General features: G+C 42.8%; 1 protein-coding gene across 1 annotated transcript in view; it reads left to right on the top strand.

The window, feature by feature from the left end:
- The first annotated feature begins 1,685 nt into the window (after positions 1-1,685).
- LOC120065939 (protogenin B-like) overlaps positions 1,686-21,186 on the top strand; it is a 49,314-nt gene continuing 29,813 nt past the window's right edge. Inside the window, exons 1-3 of the mRNA XM_039016981.1 lie at positions 1,686-2,485; positions 14,945-15,267; positions 20,981-21,125. Coding sequence (XP_038872909.1) covers positions 1,686-2,485; positions 14,945-15,267; positions 20,981-21,125 — 1,268 coding nt within the window. The remainder of the gene's footprint in view (positions 2,486-14,944; positions 15,268-20,980; positions 21,126-21,186) is intronic.

Raw genomic sequence — 21,186 nt, 5'->3', positions numbered from 1 at the left:
ACTCGTCAAGTGGCTTGATGATTAGTTTAGCTTGTCCTGGGGGCCACAATAAAAAGATGTACTGGCGGGGATACTGGAGGATCGCAGTTGGGAACCACTGATTATAGAATGCCATTTGGGACGCATACGTATAAAAGACGAAAAGCTGTAAAAAATCTATGTAAAGTATGTAAATGGCTGAGGTCCTTGTTGTTGCTTAGGCAACACTGGGCCAAAGAGCATGTTGTTGAAACAATCACTGCTAGCCAGCCAGTTACAGTGCCTTCGGAATGTATTCAGACCCCTTGACTTTTTCCACATTTTGTTACATTACAGCCTTATTCTAAAATTAGTTTTTTTTTTTTTAAACACATCCACAGCAATCTACACACAATACTCCATAATGACATCACAATACCCCATAAGGGCATCACAATACCCCATAATGACATCACAATACCCCATAATGACATCACAATACTCCATAATGGCAAAGCGAAAACAGTTTTTTTTTTTTTTTTGGAAGTATTTACATAAGTATTCAGACCCTCGAAGTTGCTCAACAACCGGGAGACTATTCAGGACCGAGAGAAAGATGAACGGAGAAAAGTATAGAGAGATCATTGGTGAAAACCTTCTCCAGAGCGCTCAAGACCTCAGACTGGGGAAAGGTTCACCTTCCAACACAACGCAGGAGTGGCTTCGGGACAAGTCTCTGAATGTCCTTGAGTGACCCAGCCAGAGCCCGGACTTGAACCCGATCGAACATCTCTGGAGAGACCTGAAAATAGCTGTGCAGCAACGCTCCCCATCCAACCTGACAGAGCTTGAGAGAATCTGCAGAGAACAATGGGAAAAACTTCGCAAATACAGGTGTGCCAAGCTTGTAGCGCCATACCCAAGAAGACTCAAGGCTGTAACCGCTGCCAAAGGAGCTTCAACAAAGTACTGAGTAAAGGGTCTGAATACTTACGTAAATGTGATATTTCAGTTTTTTTATTTTGTATAAATTAGCAAACATTTCTAAAAAAAAAAAAAAAAAAAAACAGTTTTTGCTTTGTCATTATGAGATTGTGTGTAGATTGACGAGGGGGGGAAAAAACAATTAAATAGATTTTTGAATAAAGCTGTAACGTAAAACAAAATGTGAAAAAAAGTCAAGGGGTCTGAATACTTTCCCGAATGCAATTTATAACAGTAGGATGATTTGCTTGAATTTTGGCTATTGTTGTAAAAGTCATAATAAAACTAAAGCTTCGTTAATTTTGTAAATAGGATAGATACATAGAAATGTGTTGTATCACGATGAAAAAGGCACTTTTATGTCCATCGTTCTAGTTAATAAAATCTATGTTCCATTTGAGAGAGAGAAAAAATAGAAAGTTTAAACAGATCTATAATAGTGAAGATAATGGGGAAGATATTGTGTGTTGGAATTTCTGGCTCATCGATGTATTTGTAAAAGTAACGCTGTCCGTTTGGTCTCTGGTTTGCTGCTGTGTTTTGACTTTTCTTATCAAAAAGATAATTATAATAATAGGTCTCTGATGTGTGCTTTGAAAGAGAACAATCGCATGGTTTTATTGACAAGAACAAAACAGATGAGTAGTGGTATGAGATATTAGCCGGTTGCATACATTTCTGTGACGTCATCGATTCTATAGGCGTTGTGCTCAGAACCTTTTAAGGGGAAACACTGGAAAGACATGTCAATGAGGAAAGACGTGTCAATGAGGAAAGACGTGTCAATGAGGAAAGACGTGTCTATGAGGAAAGACGTGTCAATGAGGAAAGACGTGTCAATGAGGAAAGACGTGTCTATGAGGAAAGACGTGTCTATGAGGAAAGACGTGTCAATGAGGAAAGACGTGTCAATGAGGAAAGACGTGTCTATGAGGAAAGACGTGTCTATGAGGAAAGACGTGTCAATGAGGAAAGACGTGTCTATGAGGAAAGACGTGTCAATGAGGAAAGACGTGTCTATGAGGAAAGACGTGTCAATGAGGAAAGACGTGTCAATGAGGAAAGACGTGTCTATGAGGAAAGACGTGTCTATGAGGAAAGACGTGTCTATGAGGAAAGATGTGTCAATGAGGAAAGACGTGTCAATGAGGAAAGACGTGTCTATGAGGAAAGACGTGTCAATGAGGAAAGACGTGTCAATGAGGAAAGACGTGTCTATGAGGAAAGACGTGTCAATGAGGAAAGACGTGTCAATGAGGAAAGACGTGTCTATGAGGAAAGACGTGTCAATGAGGAAAGACGTGTCAATGAGGAAAGACGTGTCTATGAGGAAAGACGTGTCTATGAGGAAAGACGTGTCAATGAGGAAAGACGTGTCTATGAGGAAAGACGTGTCAATGAGGAAGTCAATGAGGAAAGACGTGTCAATGAGGAAAGACGTGTCAATGAGGAAGTCAATGAGGAAAGACGTGTCAATGAGGAAAGACGTGTCAATGAGGAAAGACGTGTCTATGAGGAAAGACGTGTCAATGAGGAAAGACGTGTCTGAGGAAAGACGTGTCAATGAGGAAAGACGTGTCTATGAGGAAAGACGTGTCTATGAGGAAAGACGTGTCAATGAGGAAAGACGTGTCAATGAGGAAAGACGTGTCTATGAGGAAAGACATCCCTGTTTTCAACAGACAAACTTTGTAGGTTCCTTTTTATTTCACTACATGTTTATGATATGAAACATAGCTTTGTCACATAAACCTCATAATGGACAAATGTAACGATGGAAGGACGAACGAAGGCCCGTAGTAGCAACAATAACAAAAAATACACAAAATATTTTTTATGATTTTAAGGTAAGAAAGAAAGTAAACATTTTAAGAATTGTCATGTAGAAAATGACTCCACTATAATTGTCTTGTAGCAAATATGTGCATTAATAATAATAATAATCTCAGTGAGATTTAATCATTCTCATCCACGAGAATATAATCTAAGTTTTGAGGAAAAATGTCATGTTTAAAAAAAACTTTTAAAAACCGACGTGCTTCATTATGTTGATGAATGACTGTAATACATGTGTTGATCATTTCTATTTGACTACTTTCTATTCTTAAGTGCTTACCAAAATGGCACCCTATTCCCTATATAGTGCACTACTTTAGACCAGAGCCCTATAGAACCCTATTCCCTATATGGTGCACTACTTTTGACCAGAGCCCTATAGAACCCTATTCCCTATATAGTGCACTACTTTAGACCAGAGCCCTATAGAACCCTATTCCCTATATGGTGCACTACTTTTGACCAGAGCCCTATAGAACCTTATTCCCTATATAGTGCACTACTTTAGACCAGAGCCCTATAGAACCCTATTCCCTATATGGTGCACTACTTTTGACCAGAGCCCTATAGAACCCTATTCCCTATATGGCGCACTACTTTTGACCAGAACCCTATAGAACCCTATTCCCTATATGGCGCACTACTTTTGACCTGGTCCGGACAGTAGTAGTGCACTATATAGGGAATAGGGTTCCATTTCAGATGCACATTCAGTAAGGTAACCACTGTCTGTTATGGTAAGGACAGCTTCTGTGTACCTGACTGGCAGTGCTATTGTAGTTAACTTAATTACAGTAAGTTGGGCAGCTTCTGTGTACCTGACTGGCAATGCTACTGTAGTTCACTTAATTACAGTAAGTTGGGCAGGTTCTGTGTACCTGACTGGCAATGCTACTGTAGTTCACTTAATTACAGTAAGTTGGGCAGCTTCTGTGTACCTGACTGGCAGTGCTACTGTAGTTAACTTAATTACAGTAAGTTACATTACTTTACATTGTGGGCTGTTTACTTAATATAAGTTAAGATAATTCTCTGTTTCGTTAATGACTGACTGTTATTTTTTTTATTTTTTTTGCATACTTTTTAAAAATGTTGCATTTGTAAAGAAAAAAGCTGTTAACAAAAATGTATTGATTTTGTGGCATTATATTATAAGGCACTGATATTTGAATTTAATCTTTGAATGAAGGAAAATTCTCCTCCATCTTTAGACGAGTTCCAACTATAGAATTAGAATGAATTGTTCTGATTCTAAGGTTCCATCTAGCAGTGACTCGTGAGTTCCGACTGACCCTGAGCCAGAACCAAACTCAGTTTGACTCTTATCTATCCTGTTCATTCCTACCAGTAGAAGAAGCTCCCCTCTCTCTCTCTGTTGTTGTGTGGTGTACTGCGTCGTATGTACAAGTAGCTTGTTAATATGGCAAAACAAAAGCGTTCATGTTTCTTTTTCAATGGAAAGTGCTCACTGGTGAGATTTTTAAAGTGGTTTTGTAAAGCCAATAAACTTTTTTATAGAATGTTGCTCTTTGTCGTGTTTGCTTCATTTTTAAATGGTAACGTTGAAGATCCACTGTATTCTATTTAAAACGCATAGATATAGTACTGATGAAATACTGGCCTCTAGTGACAACACTATTGAAGATAGCCTACTGAGAAGCTTCTCTGTGTCCCCTATGATGAACAGGAACTAACAGAAATACCTTGTCTTTTTTTTTTGTAATGAGTTTTATCCGAAGTTTTAAACATTTCTCCCACTTTCTTTATACAGTGCATTTGTAAAGTATTCAGACCCCTTGACGTTTTCCACATTTTGTTACGTTACAGACTTATTCCAAAATGGATTAAATCGTTTTTTCCCCCCTCATCAATCTACACACAATACCCCATAATGACAAAGTGAAAACAGGTTTTTAGAAATTTGGGCAATTTTTTTTTTTTTTTTTAAACAACTGAATTGTCACATTTACTTAAGTATTCAGACCCTTTACTCGGTACTTTGTTGAAGCACCTTTGGTAGCGATTACAGCCTTGAGTCTTCTTGGGTATGACTCTTGGGCACATCTGTATTTGGGGAGTTTCTCCCATTCTTCTCTGCAGATCCTCTCAAGCTGTGTCAAGTTGGATGGGGAGCGTCGCTGCACAGATATTTTCAGGTCTTCAGAGATGTTCGGTTGGGTTCAAGTCCGAGCTCTGGCTGGGCCACTCAAGGACATTCAGAGACTTGTCCCGAAGCCACTCCTGCGTTGTCTTGGCTGTGTGCTTAGGGTCGTTGACCTGTTGGAAGGTGAACCTTCACCCCAGTCTGAGGTCCTGAGCACTCTGGAGCAGGTTTTCATCAAGGATCTCTCTGTACTTTGCTCCTTCCATCTTTCCCTTGATCCTGAATAGTCTCCCAGTCCCTGCCGCTGAAAAACATCCCCACAGCGTGATGCTGCCACCACCATGCTTCACTGTAGAGATGGTGCCAGGTTTCCTCCAGACGTGACGCTTGGCACTCAGGTCAAAGAGTTCAATCTTGTTTCTCATGGTCTGAGACTCCAAGAGGGCTGTCATGTACCTTTTACTGAGGAATGTCTTCCGTCTGGTCACTCTACCATAAAGGCCTGATTGGTGAAGTGCTGCAGAGATGGTTGTCCTTCTGGAAAGGTTCTCCCATCTCCACAGAGGAACTCTGGAGCTCTGTCAGAGTGACCATCGGGTTCTTGTTCAGCTCCCTGGCCAAGGCCCTTCTCCTCTGATTGCTCAGTTTGGCCGGGCGGTCAGCTCTAGGAAGAGTCTTGCTGGTACCAAACGTCTTCCATTTAAGAATGATGGAGGCCACTGTTCTTGGGGACCATAAATGCTGTAGAAATGTTTTGGTACCCGTCCCCAGATCTGTGCCTCGACACAATCCTGTCTCGGGGCTCTACTGACAATACCTTCGACCTCATGGCTTTGGTTTTTGCTCTGACATGCACTTTCAACTGTGGGACCTTATATAGACAGGTGTCTGCCTTTCCAAATCATGTCCAATCAACTGAATTTACCACAGGTGGACTCCAATCCAGTTGTAGAAACATCTCAAGGATGATCAATGGAAACAGGATGCACCTGAGCTCAGTTTCTCAGAGTCTCATAGCAAAGGGTCTGAATACTTATGTAAATAAGATATTTCAGTTTTTTATTTTTCATACATTTGCAAAAATGTGCTTTGTCATTATGGGGTATTGTGAGTAGATTGATGAGGAAACATTTTTCTTTAATCAATTTTAGAATAAGGCTGTAACGTAACAAAATGTGGAAAAAGTCAAGGGGTCTGAATACTTTCCGAATGCTCTGTAGATGTTGTATCCGATTGTTCTTTTGCATTGACAATATGGCAGAGCTGGGGGTCAACCTCAAGCCCCTACCCCTAAAAAGGTTAGAGGTCAAGTCAGCCCACTGGATGGCTCCTGGGTTAACTGGGGGGGGAGGGGCCTCCCTCTTCCCCCACACAAATCCCCTCGACCAATCAGGAAGAAGTCTGTTGGTCTTGTCTCTCCGTTCCCAGGCCCTCCACCTTATTTATGACATGTTAATGACCTCTACTCCTATTGATCATGACCTCGCCCAGCCTGACCCCTGACCTCTGACTCTTGACCGTGAGAGTGAGGAGCCTTGTCACTGTGCTGTGTCTCCACACAGTGACAGTGTTGTTCAAGCAGCATGTATTCCAATCAATGACTTAGAGCAATATAGAACACACCCCTTAGCTGAGATGCTGACTGAAGGAAAATGAACTATACACATGAAGAAAAAGTTGCACACTCATCTCTCCTTGCTCTCGATATTGGTCAATTCTATATGAATTCCACACAGTGCCATTTAGCAGTGTTGGGGAGTAGTGAACTACATAAAGTTTAACTAGTAATTTAATTATGTTTTGATGTAGCTTGGTGGTAGTTGAACTGAATTCAAGTCTAGGTTGTGTTTTCAGTAGTTAATAAAAAATAATAAAAAAACATGTAGCGGTGTAGCTAACTACTGGAACTACACACTACTGTTTTACCATGTAGCGGTGTAGTTAACTACTGGAACTACACTACTGTTTTACCATGTAGCGGTGTAGCTAACTACTGGAACTACACACTACTGTTTAACCATGTAGCGGTGTAGCTAACTACTGGAACTACACACTACTGTTTTACCATGTAGCGGTGTAGCTAACTACTGGAACTACACACTACTGTTTTACCATGTAGCGGTGTAGCTAACTACTGGAACTACACACTACTGTTTTACCATGTAGCGGTGTAGCTAACTACTGGAACTACACACTACTGTTTTACCATGTAGCGGTGTAGCTAACTACTGGAACTACACACTACTGTTTTACCATGTAGCGGTGTAGCTAACTACTGGAACTACACACTACTGTTTTACCATGTAGCGGTGTAGCTAACTACTGGAACTACACACTACTGTTTTACCATGTAGCGGTGTAGCTAACTACTGGAACTACACACTACTGTTTTACCATGTAGCGGTGTAGCTAACTACTGGAACTACACACTACTGTTTTACCATGTAGCTAACTACTGGAACTACACACTACTGTTTTACCATGTAGCGGTGTAGCTAACTACTGGAACTACACACTACTGTTTTACCATGTAGCCGTGTAGCTAACTACTGGAACTACACACTACTGTTTTACCATGTAGCGGTGTAGCTAACTACGGGAACTACACACTACTGTTTTACCATGTAGCGGTGTAGCTAACTACTGGAACTACACACTACTGTTTTACCATGTAGCGGTGTAGCTAACTACTGGAACTACACACTACTGTTTTACCATGTAGCGGTGTAGCTAACTACTGGAACTACACTACTGTTTTACCATGTAGCGGTGTAGCTAACTACTGGAACTACACACTACTGTTTTACCATGTAGCGGTGTAGCTAACTACTGGAACTACACACTACTGTTTTACCATGTAGCGGTGTAGCTAACTACTGGAACTACACACTGCTGTTTTACCATGTAGCGGTGTAGCTAACTACTGGAACTACACACTGCTGTTTTACCATGTAGCGGTGTAGCTAACTACGTGGATGTCGATTATGGCAGCCCCCCGCATCTCTCTGATTCAGAGGGGTTGGTTTAAATGCGGTAGACACATTTCAGTTGAATACATTCAGTTGGACAACTAACTAGGTATCCCCCTTTCCCTTTCTCTAATAGGCTAAATTACACATTCTGTTAACATCTGACTCCAGATCTGTTCTTGCAATTTGTATTCTAGGACATTTCAGATTGAGATATGATACTTTTTCACAAGGTAGTTTCACAAAGTAGTAAACTACTTTATCAAAGTAACTTTAGTTAATAAGTAAACTATATTTTTCTTAAGGGTAGCTTTAGTGTAGCTTAAATTCTTCTGGTGTGAGGTAGTGGGTAACTTAGTAAACTATATTTTTCTTAAGGGTAGTTTTAGTGTAGCTTAAAATTCTTCTGGTGTGAGGTAGTGGGTAACTTAGTAAACTATATTTTTCTTAAGGGTAGCTTTAGTGTAGCTTAAAATTCTTCTGGTGTGAGGTAGTGGGTAACTTAGTAAACTATATTGTCAGAGTATTTTCCCCAACACTGCCATTTTAGGCACATAAGTGGCCCGATTTGAACAGGGAATGAATGATACAATACTATAAACAGGTATATAAACAGCACCTTTAGGTCTGTATGATTTTACCAGGGACTGTGCAGGGTGGTGGAGAGGGCAGGCACTCTACGAATGAGGATTATGATAACAGATGTAGTTTAACAACACACACCTGTCCAGGGTGGTGGATAATGTAGGCACTCCTTTTGAATATGAATTTATTTATTTTTAAAGTAAAATACCCCTTTAACTGTTTCTAGACAGCATTAAAACATCAAGTAAAGGGGAGATGTTGAGGTTCTGATTCAAAAACCTTAACAGATGGCGGCAGATGAATGGCATGACAATGGACCTCAGGATCTCGTCACAGTATCTCAGTGCATTCAAATTGCCATCGTCGGTTACAACTACCAACTGCAGTCAGATCAAGGCTGGCGTGGTTACACGTGGTCTGTGGTTGTGAGGCCAGTTGGACGTACTGCCAAATACTCTAAAATTACGTTGGAGGCGGCTTATGGTAGAGAAATTAACATTATATTTTCTGGCAACAGCTCTGGTGGACCTTCCTGCAATCAGCATGCCAATTGCACGCTCCCTCAAAACATGAGACATATGTGGCATTGTGTTGTGTGACAAAACTGCACATTTTAGAGTGGCCTTTTATTGTCCCCCAGCACAAGGTGCACCTGTGTAATGATCATGCTGTTTAATCAGCTTCTTTATATGCTATACCTGTCAGGTGGATGGATTATCTTGACAAAGGAGAAATGCCCACTAACAGGGATCTAAACACATTTGTGCCCTTAAAGGTTAAAGAAAAAATGTTTTAGTGTCTATGGAAAATTTTTGGGATATTTTATTTCAGCTCATGAAACATGGGACCAACACTTTTACATGTCTATATTTTTGTTCAGTAATAATTGGGTCACTGGATAGCATCAACGTTGTTTCCATGTAATTTCAAAAAAAGAAATTCGTTGTCATGACGACGTTGAATGAACGTAGAAAACTGATTGTATTTGAAATAAATAATCCACGTAAGAGATTTACTTATTTCTTTCATCCAACTTTTAACCTAAATCAACTTTTAACCTAAATCAACTTTCAACCTAAATCAACTTTTAACCTAAATCCACATTAACCTAAATCCACTTTAACCTAAATCCACTTTAACCTAAATCCACTTTAACCTAAATCCACTTTAACCTAAATCCACTTTAACCTAAATCCAATCACATGGTGAATTCTTTGGGGGTATTTTCACATTGAATTCAGGTTAGTTGACAACTTAACCAAATGTACATCAACATCTGTGCCCATTGGGTAGCTTTTGCAAATGTTTGTAGTGAACAAAAATAAATAAATAAATACAAATATTTGTATTAATTCTACTATAGCCTAATGTGACACAATCCCTCTTGGTTTTCTGTCCTAATGTTTCATTTGCATAGAGAGGATATTTCTTGTAACTAGGCAGGCTATAGCTTTTTTTTTTGTAATGATATGGTAAAAAGGGGACAAAACACATAAATAAACCAATGAATAAAGTATTTTTCTCAAGTGTAAGGTGAGACAAAATGTCTAGATTTAATCTTTGCCTATGTAGAGAGAGAGAGAAAGAGAGATTGGATTTTGTTAGCTGACCACATCACAGCTGATTTCAACCTCACAGCTGGAGCCTATTGTGTGGTCATCGAATGAGGGTGGAGGGATGAAAGGGTTAAGGGGATAGGAGGGAGGAGGGTCATTGGCAAAAGCCATAGCCACTCCAGGTCCATGGTGGCCGGGTTGGATCAACAGCTGAATTAATGTAGGAAGCCAGCTGACTGGCTACCACCGTCAATATCTCCTCACAATTACCAAGTTCTACGGTCAAACAGAGCAGAGCTGTTTCAGAGCTGTTTCATATAGGGACCTGATCACCAGGTTTTTTTTTATCAACGCATTGGTCTTTGGTAACTGCTTGCTAAATCCATAAACCACATCTAACAAATATATGGTGATGCCAGCAATTGTTGTATACCATATGGTGCAGCATTGGGGAACATCCCGGGTCACCAACTACACGCACGCACCAAGTCTAACGTATTTCAGCCACACTGACGGTCACAAGTCGTGAAGGCAGTCAAATTCCATGTGACCATTTAGTCATGGTAATTAGGCTTCTCCAAGCTCTGATGCCATCAGCATCACCATGACTAATGTAATCGAAAATCTAATCAAACTCTTCATGAGAGCCTATGAGCTCATCTTGCGCAACATTTCTCTAGGCTATGCAATTGTGGCCTCTACTAAAAAGAGGAGGATCCCATCAGCTTTCTATAGGCTAGGCCTACTATATTTATTTCTCAACTTTCTTAATATTAAGCACACTGCTTATCTTTACAACAGGAGTATAGCCTACCTTCCTGGCTGGCATGAAAATGAACCACGGGAAAAGCAGGTACAGGTGCATTTTGATACAGGTGCATGATAATGGTCCATTCTAAATCTAAACAAATTTCACACATATGTTAATGAGTAAATAAAGACAAGATTAAATCAATAATAGTGTGATGGGTGACAATATTAGCCTATCACTTGTGAATTATATATTATCACTTGTGAATGATGCCCAGCATAAGAAACGTCCTTTTTTTTTTGCGACTTTTTCAAATCATAGTCGCACACCTCATCTAGCCTAGCCCATAGACCTATATGTTTTAATAAGGTTTGTATCACACCTCATGTAGCCTAGCCCATAGGCCTATATGTTTTAATAAGGTTTGTATCACACCTCATGTAGCCTAGCCCATAGGCCTATATGTTTTAATAAGGTTTGTATCACACCTCATGTAGCCTAGTCCATAGGCCTATATGTTTTAATAAGGTTTGTATCACACCTCATGTAGCCTAGCCCATAGGCCTATATGTTTTAATAAGTTTTGTATCACACCTCATGTAGCCTAGCCCATAGGCCTATATGTTTTAATAAGGTTTGTATCACACCTCATGTAGCCTAGCCCATAGGCCTATATGTTTTGATAAGGTTTGTATCACAACTAAAGTGGCCAAATAACACACCTGTTTTTGGGGAATTTCTCCCATTCTTCTCTGCAAATTCTCTCAAGCTCTGTCAGGTTGGATGGGGAGCGTCGCTGCACAGCTATTTTCAGGTCTCTCCAGAGAGTTTGATCGTGTTCAAGTCCGAGCTCTGGCTGGGCCTCTCAAGGACATTCAGAGACTTGTCCCGAAGCCACTCCTGCGTTGTCTTGACTGTGTGCTTAGGGTCGTTGTCCTGTTGGAAGGTGAATCTTCGCCCCAGTCTGAGGTCTTCGCCTCACTGTGCGTGCGGATGCACTCACACCTGCCTGCTGCCATTCCTGAGCAAGCTCTGTACTGGTGGTGCCCCGATCCCGCAGCTGAATCAACTTTAGGAGACGGTCCTGGAGCGTGCTGGACTTTCTTGGGCGCCCTGAAGCCTTCTTCACAACAATTGAACCGCTCTTCTTGAAGTTCTTGATGATCCGGTAAATGGTTGATTTAGGTGCAATCTTACTGGCAGCAATATCCTTGCCTGTGAAGCCCTTTTTGTGCAAAGCAATGAGGACGGCACATGTTTCCTTGCAGGAAACCATGATTGACAGAGGAAGAACAATGATTCCAAGCAGCACACTCCTTTTGAAGCTTCCAGTCTTTTATTTCAACTCAATTATCATGACAGAGTGATCTCCAGCCTTGTCCTCGTCAACACTCACACCTGTGTTAACAAGAGAATCACTGACATGATGTCAGCTGGTCCTTTTGTGGCAGGGCTGAAATGCAGTGGAAATGTTTTGGGGGGATTAAGTTCATTTGCATCGCAAAGAGGGACTTTGCAATTAATTGCAATTCATCTGATCACTCTTCATAAGATTCTGGAGTATATGCAAATTGCCATCATACAAACTGAGGCAGCAGACTTTGTGAAAATTAATACTTGTGTCATTCTCAAATCTTTTGGCCATGACTGTACAATATAGAGAAGACATCAACACTATGAAATAACACAGGTAATCATGTAGGAACCAAAAAAGTGTTAAACAAATCAAAATATATTTTATGTTCTTTAAAGTAGCCACCCTTTGCCTTGATGACAGCTTTGCACACTCTTGGCATTCTCTCAACCAGCTTCACCTGGAATGCTTTTCTAACAGTCATGAAGGAGTTCCCACAAATGCTGTGCACTTGTTGGCTGCTTTTCCTTCACTCTGCGGTCCAACTCATCCTAAACCATCTCAATTGGGTTGAGGTCGGTGATTGTAAAGGCCAGGTCATCTGATGCAGCACTCCATCACTCTCCTTGGTTCCACAGCCTGTTGGTGTGTTGGGTTATTGTCTTGTTGAAAAACAAATGATAGTCCCACTAAGCTCAAACCAGATGGGATTGCGTTTTGCTGCAGAATGCTGTGGTAGCTATGCTGGTTAAGTGTGCCTTGAATTCTAAATAAATCACAGACAGTGTCACCAGCAAAACACCCCCACACATCACACCTCCTCCTCCATGCTTCACGGTGGGAACCACACATGCGGAGATCATACTCTGCGTCTCACAAAGACACAGCGGTTGGAACCAAAAATCTCCAATTTGGACTCATCAGACCAAGGACAGATTTCCCCCGGTCTAATGTCCATTGCTCGTGTTTCTCGACCCAAGCAAGTCTCTTCTTATTATTGGTGTCCTTTAGTAGTGATTTCTTTGCAGCAATTCGACCATGAAGGCCTGATTCACTCAGTCTCCTCTAAACAGTTGATGTTGAGATGCATCTGTTACTTGAACTCTGTGAAGCATTTATTTGGGCTGCAATCTGAGGTGCAATTAACTCTAATGAACATATCCTCTGCAGCAGAGGTAACTCTGGGTCTTCCTTTCCTGTGGCGGTCCTCATGAGAGATAGTTTCATCAGAGCGCTTGCTGGTTTTTGTGACTGCAACTGAAGAAACCTTTAAAGTTCTTGAAATTTTCCGTATTGACTGACCTTCATGTCTTAAAGTAATGATGGACTGTTGTTTCTCTTTGCTTATTTGAGCTGTTCTTGCCATAATATGGACTTGGTATTTTACCAAATAGGGCTATCCTCTGTATACCAGCCCTACCTTGTCACAACACAACTGATTTGCTCAAACACATTAAGAAGGAAATACATTCCACAAATTAATTGTTTAACAAGGCACACCTGTTAATTGAAATGCATTCCAGGTGACTACCTCATGAAGCTGGTTGAGTGAATGCCAAGAGTGTGCAAAGCAAAGCAATTGTTTTAACTTTTTTAAATGTTATTTAACCTTCAAGGCAAATGGTGGCTACTTTGAAGAATCTCAAATATAAAATATATTTTTAATTGTTTAACACTTTTTTGGTTACTACATGATTCCATATGTGTTATTTCATAGTTGTGATGTCTTCACTATTATTCTACAATGTAGAAAATAGTACAAATACTGAAAAACCCTGGAATGTGTGTTCAAACTTTTGACTGGTACTGTACATGCCCACCCTCGCGGCCCACCCGCCGACCCCTCGCCACACAGTTTGGGAACCACTGGTGGAAACCCACTACATGCGCCCCTCGATTAAAGCTTGGCTCAAGTAGCGCATGCGCCGTCAGGAGGGAGGGGTCTCAGCCGGAGTCAGTCTCAGGAGTTGTTGCAGCGCCGGTGTCATTCGTCATTTGGGGAGGCTCGCAGCACGATGGGGAACGGCGGTCCTCCTTTATAGAATGACAGGACAATCGGAATAAATGGCGATTTTCAAAAGGAATCGATACCAGCATTGTTTGCTGTGTTTTGTTTTGTTTATTCAACTATCAGGTTAAGTAATTTGTTTTCTTCCTGTATCTTTTCTGTGTCAGTAATTCTTTGTAACTGCAAGAGAGTTTGAGGTCCGTCCGTGTGTGTGTGTGTGTGTGTGTGACCAGACATAAACCGTACCAGACCGGATGACCACAGAATGTAGCCACAACCTTTTGAGCGGATAATATACCGGGGAAAAAAGGATGCACGAGAAAAATAATATAGTTTATAACGTAAAACGGGGAAAAAAAGTTAATATTCTGTGTAAAATGCTCTGATTACATTACGTTTAGAGAATTAGAGTGACTGACTTGAGTGGCTGTGATTGTTTTCCTTCATGGACCAGAACCATGCATTCAAATATTCAAATTAACAGATTTTTCCCAATTCAAACCGACAATTTAGTATATTGTTTTTGGTCTCATCAACACTATATTGTATACCAAGTAACCTGAGCAATAACTAGGCTATGCACTGTATCTGAGTTATTTATTTTTCTTTCTATTTGTGATGTATTTATCAGGAAATATATGAATAGGTAGAGAACGTTACACTAAAAGCTATACACTGCTATAATACACTGATATGATAACCATGCAAGTATTGTGCAATTACATAAGGGCCCGATAGAGTCCCACATACCTGACAGGACAGGTCTAACATATCAATGCCTTCCTCTCCATCCATCCCTCCATCCATCCTTCCTCCTCCTCCTTCCATCTCATTAACAGTCCCCTCTCCTTTCCATTTCCAGGTGTTTTTTGTTTCAGTGAGCTCTCCTTCATCACAGAACCCAGTGATGTTGTAGTAATAACCAGGGATCCAGTGATCCTGGACTGTGTGGCCCACGGACAGCCTCCCATCACCATCAGATGGCTGAGGAATGGAGTCATGGTTACGGAGAGCGCCCGGCTCCAGATCCTGGCCAACGGATCACTGTACATACCCGAGGTCAGGAGAGACGGACCGGAGTCAGACAAAGGGTTCTATCAATGCCTCTCTCAGAATAGATATGGAGCCATATTAAGCCAAAGATCACGACTGACTATCACAAGTAAGTGTGGATCATGAGGTAAATACAATGTGTCATTGGAAAAGCATACATTGTATATACCGCTTAAAGGTATATCAAACACATCATTGCAGGTTGTATGTAGAATGCTATAGAACAACAACAACATTTGTAATGACACACACAAACATGTTATTGAGAAAAGTCCTCTAAAGCTTTCCTCAGTAAAGTTTCCACGTCATTAGAAGCTGTCCAGTGTTTCAGGGAGTGGACAGGCCTCTCCTTATTGGTGGTAAAAGCTTCTTGTGGAGTTATAGATTTTTTTTTTTTTTTTACGACTTTGAAAGATCAATTAAGTACTGATGGACAGTCTGAAAGATAATTAAATACTCAGGTTAATAGGTTATATGTGTAATTTAGGAAAAGTAATATGGAAACACGCGCACACACACACACACACAGGCCTATACACTTTCACACACACACAATTTCCTGGAAAATGGGATCAGTCAGTCTGCCGTGTTCATGTGTAGGTTCATTGTCAGTGTAGACCAGTGCTCTCTCTGTGTGATTGTCTGTCACTTTTAGCCCTCTGTCTGGCCTGTCCTGACTGTTCCTGACTGGCCCTGACTGTTCCTGACTGGCCCTGACTGTTCCTGACTGGCCCTGACTGTTCCTGACTCGCCCTGACTGTTTCTGACTGTCCCTGGCTGTTCCAGACTGTTCCCGACTGGCCCTGACTGTTCCTGACTTGCCCTGACTGTTCCTGACTGGCCATGACTGTTCCTTACTCGCCCTGACTGTTCCTGACTGGCTCTGACTGACCCTGACTGTTCCTGACTGGCCCTGACTGTTCCTGACTCGCCCTGACTGTTCCTGACTGGCTCTGACTGGCCCTGACTGTTCCTGACTCGCCCTGACTGTTCCTGACTGGCTCTGACTGGCCCTGACTGTTCCTGACTCGCCCTGACTGTTCCTGACTGGCTCTGACTGGCCCTGACTGTTCCTGACTCGCCCTGACTGTTCCTGACTGGCTCTGACTGGCCCTGACTGTTCCTGACTGGCCCTGACTGTTCCTGACTCGCCCTGACTGTTCCTGACTGGCCCTGACTGGCTCTGACTCACCCTGACTGTTCCTGACTGGCTCTGACTGGCCCTGACTGTTCCTGACTGGCTCTGACTGTTCCTGACTGTTCCTGACTGGCTCTGACTCGCCCTGACTGTTCCTGACTGGCTCTGACTCGCCCTGACTGTTCCTGACTGGCTCTGACTGGCCCTGACTGTTCCTGACTGGCTCTGACTGTTCCTGACTGTTCCTGACTGGCCCTGACTGTTCCTGACTGTTCCTGACTGGCCCTGACTGTTCCTGACTGGCTCTGACTGGCCCTGACTGTTCCTGACTGTTCCTGACTGGCCCTGACTGTTCCTGACTGGCTCTGACTGGCCCTGACTGTTCCTGACTCGTCCTGACTGTTCCTGACTGGCCCTGACTGTTCCTGACTGGCCCTGACTGTTCCTGACTGGCTCTGACTGGCCCTGACTGTTCCTGACTGGCTCTGACTGTTCCTGACTGTTCCTGACTGGCCCTGACTGTTCCTGACTGTTCCTGACTGGCCCAAAAGAAAAGACTCTGTTGCAGGGCATTAGTTTGTCCACACCTTAGTGGACAGGACATCTGTCCAGATCTATGGTCTATTTAGCATCACCAGGCCAGTTCTTAGACACACAATTACAGGGGTTGGCTTTAGTTTAGTCTGGTTTATCTTTTGGGAAGTATATTTTTAAAATATTTTCCTGTAGGACATCATTTAGGGATGGGGGCGATATTATAAGTTTCACATATTCCTTGTTTATCAAAAGCAACACCAATATCAATGTTTCTCAGTTTATTTTATGTTTTGATAATAGTTGTTAGATCTGGCAATGATGAGCGTGGCTCCTAAAGGGTTAAAAGGTTTTGGCCAGCTGTATGGAGGTTGGGGAGGCAGAGGTTGGAGGAGGGGCATCTTTCTTTCTCTCTGCTGCTCCCCATCGGTCCCAGAGGCCCAGAGAGGTCAAGGGTTGCATGGGAAAGGCTTTGTGATGTCACCGCCTGGCCTGGCCTGCTCTGAGCTCTGTGCTGGGCCTTTGGGGTTGCCCTGTCCTGCTGTCCTCTGTCCTTTCACTAGTCCGTTGGTCTTTTCAGTGGCTCTCCAGTCGCTGACCTCTCCCACACTCACTATCATTGTCAAGGGAAACTCTATTGTTCTATGTATGTATAGACTAGGCCCGATCTGTCATGCGGGTGACTAGGTTATATTATCAAACGTCTGAAAAAAAGCTCAGGAAAGGAAAGCTACAATAGTTCTGTGATGTTTATTATTATTACGTCTGATTTCAGTTTGATAACAGTCATCGTTATACCACTGATGTCATAAAGCAACATGCTCTATGACATCACACTACGTCCTCATCTTTACAGTCATACTGCAGCAACATTGTTTCATATTCGAATACAAAACATCTTAACAAAAAAACAAGTCCCAACAAGTCCCATTTTTTTTTTTTGGTAGACAATAGCTGACCAGACCGATAACAGTCTTCGATCCGACCGGGTCTCCCCCCCCAATTTGAGCTGAAATTGGATGGACAGGGGGGGGGCTGGGTTTGAACCCTGCCCTCTTTAAGGGAACCTTTGTGCAGTCTGACCTGTCCATTGATCTGCTGTTTACGACAAAGCTAGGCTGGGCTGACCATATTAGTGGAGTAGTCTGCTGCCCAGGCCACACCCCTCAACATGGCTGACCCCAACCACCGGCAGAAACCCCCGCCAGAGAGGATGGCCTGGCCTCTTATCTATGGGCGGGCATTTAGATAATCTTAGCAGGCCCCAGGGTAGTTGGCTCTGGGTGGTGAGGACCTAGGCCTACATTCCATGGTTCCATTGTTTTCAAGATGTTTCTCATGTTACAAAAAAAAAACATATATATATTTTTTTTTACACCCCCCCCTTTTTCTTCCCAATTTCGATCCAATTACGATCTTGTCTCATCGCTGCAACTCCCCAAAGTGCTCGGGAGAGGCGAAGGTCGAGTCATGCGTCCCCCGAAACATGACCCGCCAAACCGCGCTTCTTAACACGGAAGCCAGCTGCTTCGTAGGAAACACCATTCAACTGATGACCGGAGTCAGCTTGCAGGAGCCCGGCCCGCAACAAGGTCCTGTGACTGTGGTCTTTAACATGGTATTGACCTGGTCCTGTGACTGGGGTCTTTAACATGGTATTGACCTGGTCCTGTGACTGGGGTCTTTGACATGGTATTGACCTGGTCCTGTGACTGGGGTCTTTAACATGGTATTGACCTGGTCCTGTGACTGTGGTCTTTAACATGGTATTGACCTGGTCCTGTGACTGGGGTCTTTGACATGGTATTGACCTGGTCCTGTGACTGGGGTCTTTGGCATGGTATTGACCTGGTCCTGTGACTGGGGTCTTTAACATGGTATTGACCTGGTCCTATGACTGGGGTCTTTGACATGGTATTGACCTGGTCCTGTGACTGGGGTCTTTAACATGGTATTGACCTGGTCCTGTGACTGGGGTCTTTGACATGGTATTGACCTGGTCCTGTGACTGTGGTCTTTAACATGGTATTGACCTGGTCCTGTGACTGTGGTCTTTAACATGGTATTGACCTGGTCCTGTGACTGTGGTCTTTAACATGGTATTTACCTGGTCCTGTGACTGGGGTCTTTAACATGGTATTGACCTGGTCCTGTGACTGTGGTCTTTAACATAGTATTGACCTGGTCCTGTGACTGTGGTCTTTAACATGGTATTTACCTGGTCCTGTGACTGGGGTCTTTAACATGGTATTGACCTGGTCCTGTGACTGTGGTCTTTAACATGGTGTTTACCTGGTCCTGTGACTGGGGTCTTTGACATGGTATTGACCTGGTCCTGTGACTGGGGTCTTTAACATGATATTGGTCCTGTGACTGAGGGGGGAAGGGTCAGATGTGTTATCACTAAAAACACACATATTGAAGGGTAAACACATTGCCTATGGTACCTATATGTTTACAGTGGATTTGTGAGTTTTAGGGTATGCGTATGGAAAGATTCCTAGTTAGTTGCAGGACGTGGCTGAGCTCATCACTCAGCCATCCTGACTCAAATGGACACTACATCAGTTTCTGTAGTTTCCGATGACACATTGTGTTTGTATTACGTACTCAATGGTGAGACAGACAGAACCTTCTAGTATTCGTTATTGAAGATCTCTGTGATGAATCATTATCATACTTTTATTATTTATATTTCTCCTCTTCCTCCTCCTCTTCCTCCGCCTCCTTCTTCATCTATCTGCAGTCTTAAAGCCTTATCTCCTGAGAGCCAGCCCAGTGATTCGTTTTAATTTATGACCAATCATCATTCAATGCCATTCTCCCATTGATCTATTGATTGGTCTATTGATCCGTCCAGCTGACCAGCTGCACAGCTGATTGGCTCAAAGACAAGATCGTGATGGCTGGGATGTATCAAACTCCCTCGTGGGTTCAGATCACATTTATCAACGTCAGGATTTGACAGACTTGACCTCATATCTTCAAACAATTAGACTGAAAGCTGAATATTCAAATTCCCAAGCAAAGTTGTTGAAATCAATGCAGTCGTTTTGTGAAACAACTTGATAACAAGTTCATCAGAGAAACGTTTTTAAATGGTAAAGTCCTACAGACCTTCCAGTCAGTCATTTGTTCTTAACTTAACTTAGTCAATACTAGATGGAGTAACCACTGCTTCCTTTGGCCAGACTGTGTGTTGTGGAGAGTCAATACTAGACGGAGTAACCACTGCTTCCTTTGGCCAGACTGTGTGTTGTGGAGAGTCAATACTAGATGGAGTAACCACTGCTTCCTTTGGCCAGACTGTGTGTTGTGGAGAGTCAATACTAGACAGAGTAACCACTGCTTCCTTTGGCCAGACTGTGTGTTGTGGAGAGTCAATACTAGACGGAGTACCCACTGCTTCCTTTGGCCAGACTGTGTGTTGTGGAGAGTCAATACTAGACGGAGTAACCACTGCTTCCTTTGGCCAGACTGTGTGCTGTGGAGAGTCAATACTAGACGGAGTAACCACTGCTTCCTTTGGCCAGACTGTGTGTTGTGGAGAGTCAATACTAGATGGAGTAACCACTGCTTCCTTTGGCCAGACTGTGTGTTGTGGAGAGTCAATACTAGTCGGAGTAACCACTGCTTCCTTTGGCCAGACTGTGTGTTGTGGAGAGTCAATACTAGACGGAGTAACCCCTGCTTTCTTTGGCCAGACTGTGTTGTGGAGAGTCAATACTAGATGGAGTAACCACTGCTTCCTTTGGCCAGACTGTGGGTTGTGGAGAGTCAATACTAGATGGAGTAACCACTGCTTCCTTTGGCCAGACTGTGTGTTGTGGAGAGTCAATACTAGACGGAGTAACCACTGCTTCCTTTGGCCAGACTGTGTGTTGTGGAGAGTCAATACTAGATGGAGTAACCACTGCTTCCTTTGGCCAGACTGTGTGTTGTGGAGAGTCAATACTAGACAGAGTAACCACTGCTTCCTTTGGCCAGACTGTGTGTTGTGGAGAGTCAATACTAGACAGAGTAACCACTGCTTCCTTTGGCCAGACTGTGTGCTGTGGAGAGTCAATACTAGACGGAGTAACCACTGCTTCCTTTGGCCAGACTGTGTGCTGTGTCCCGTAGCTAATTGGTCTTTCATTGTGCCTTCCAGATATCTCACCGTTCGTGGTGCATCCCGTGCTTTTGGAGGTGACTGAGGGTTCCGTGGCCAGGTTCACCTGTCAGGTGACCTCTAACCCTCCTGCCAGCGTGACCTGGGAGCTAGACCAAAGCACACTACCGCTGGAGACAGACAGGTACAGTATTTGAATATCGGGGCAAAATGTGTTTTCACGTAAAAGGTTCTACAAGCGATGT

This window comes from Salvelinus namaycush, chromosome 21, assembly GCF_016432855.1.
Source record: "Salvelinus namaycush isolate Seneca chromosome 21, SaNama_1.0, whole genome shotgun sequence".
Classification (NCBI taxonomy): Eukaryota; Metazoa; Chordata; class Actinopteri; order Salmoniformes; family Salmonidae; genus Salvelinus; species Salvelinus namaycush.
This window is presented reverse-complemented; position numbering and strand designations above follow the sequence as displayed.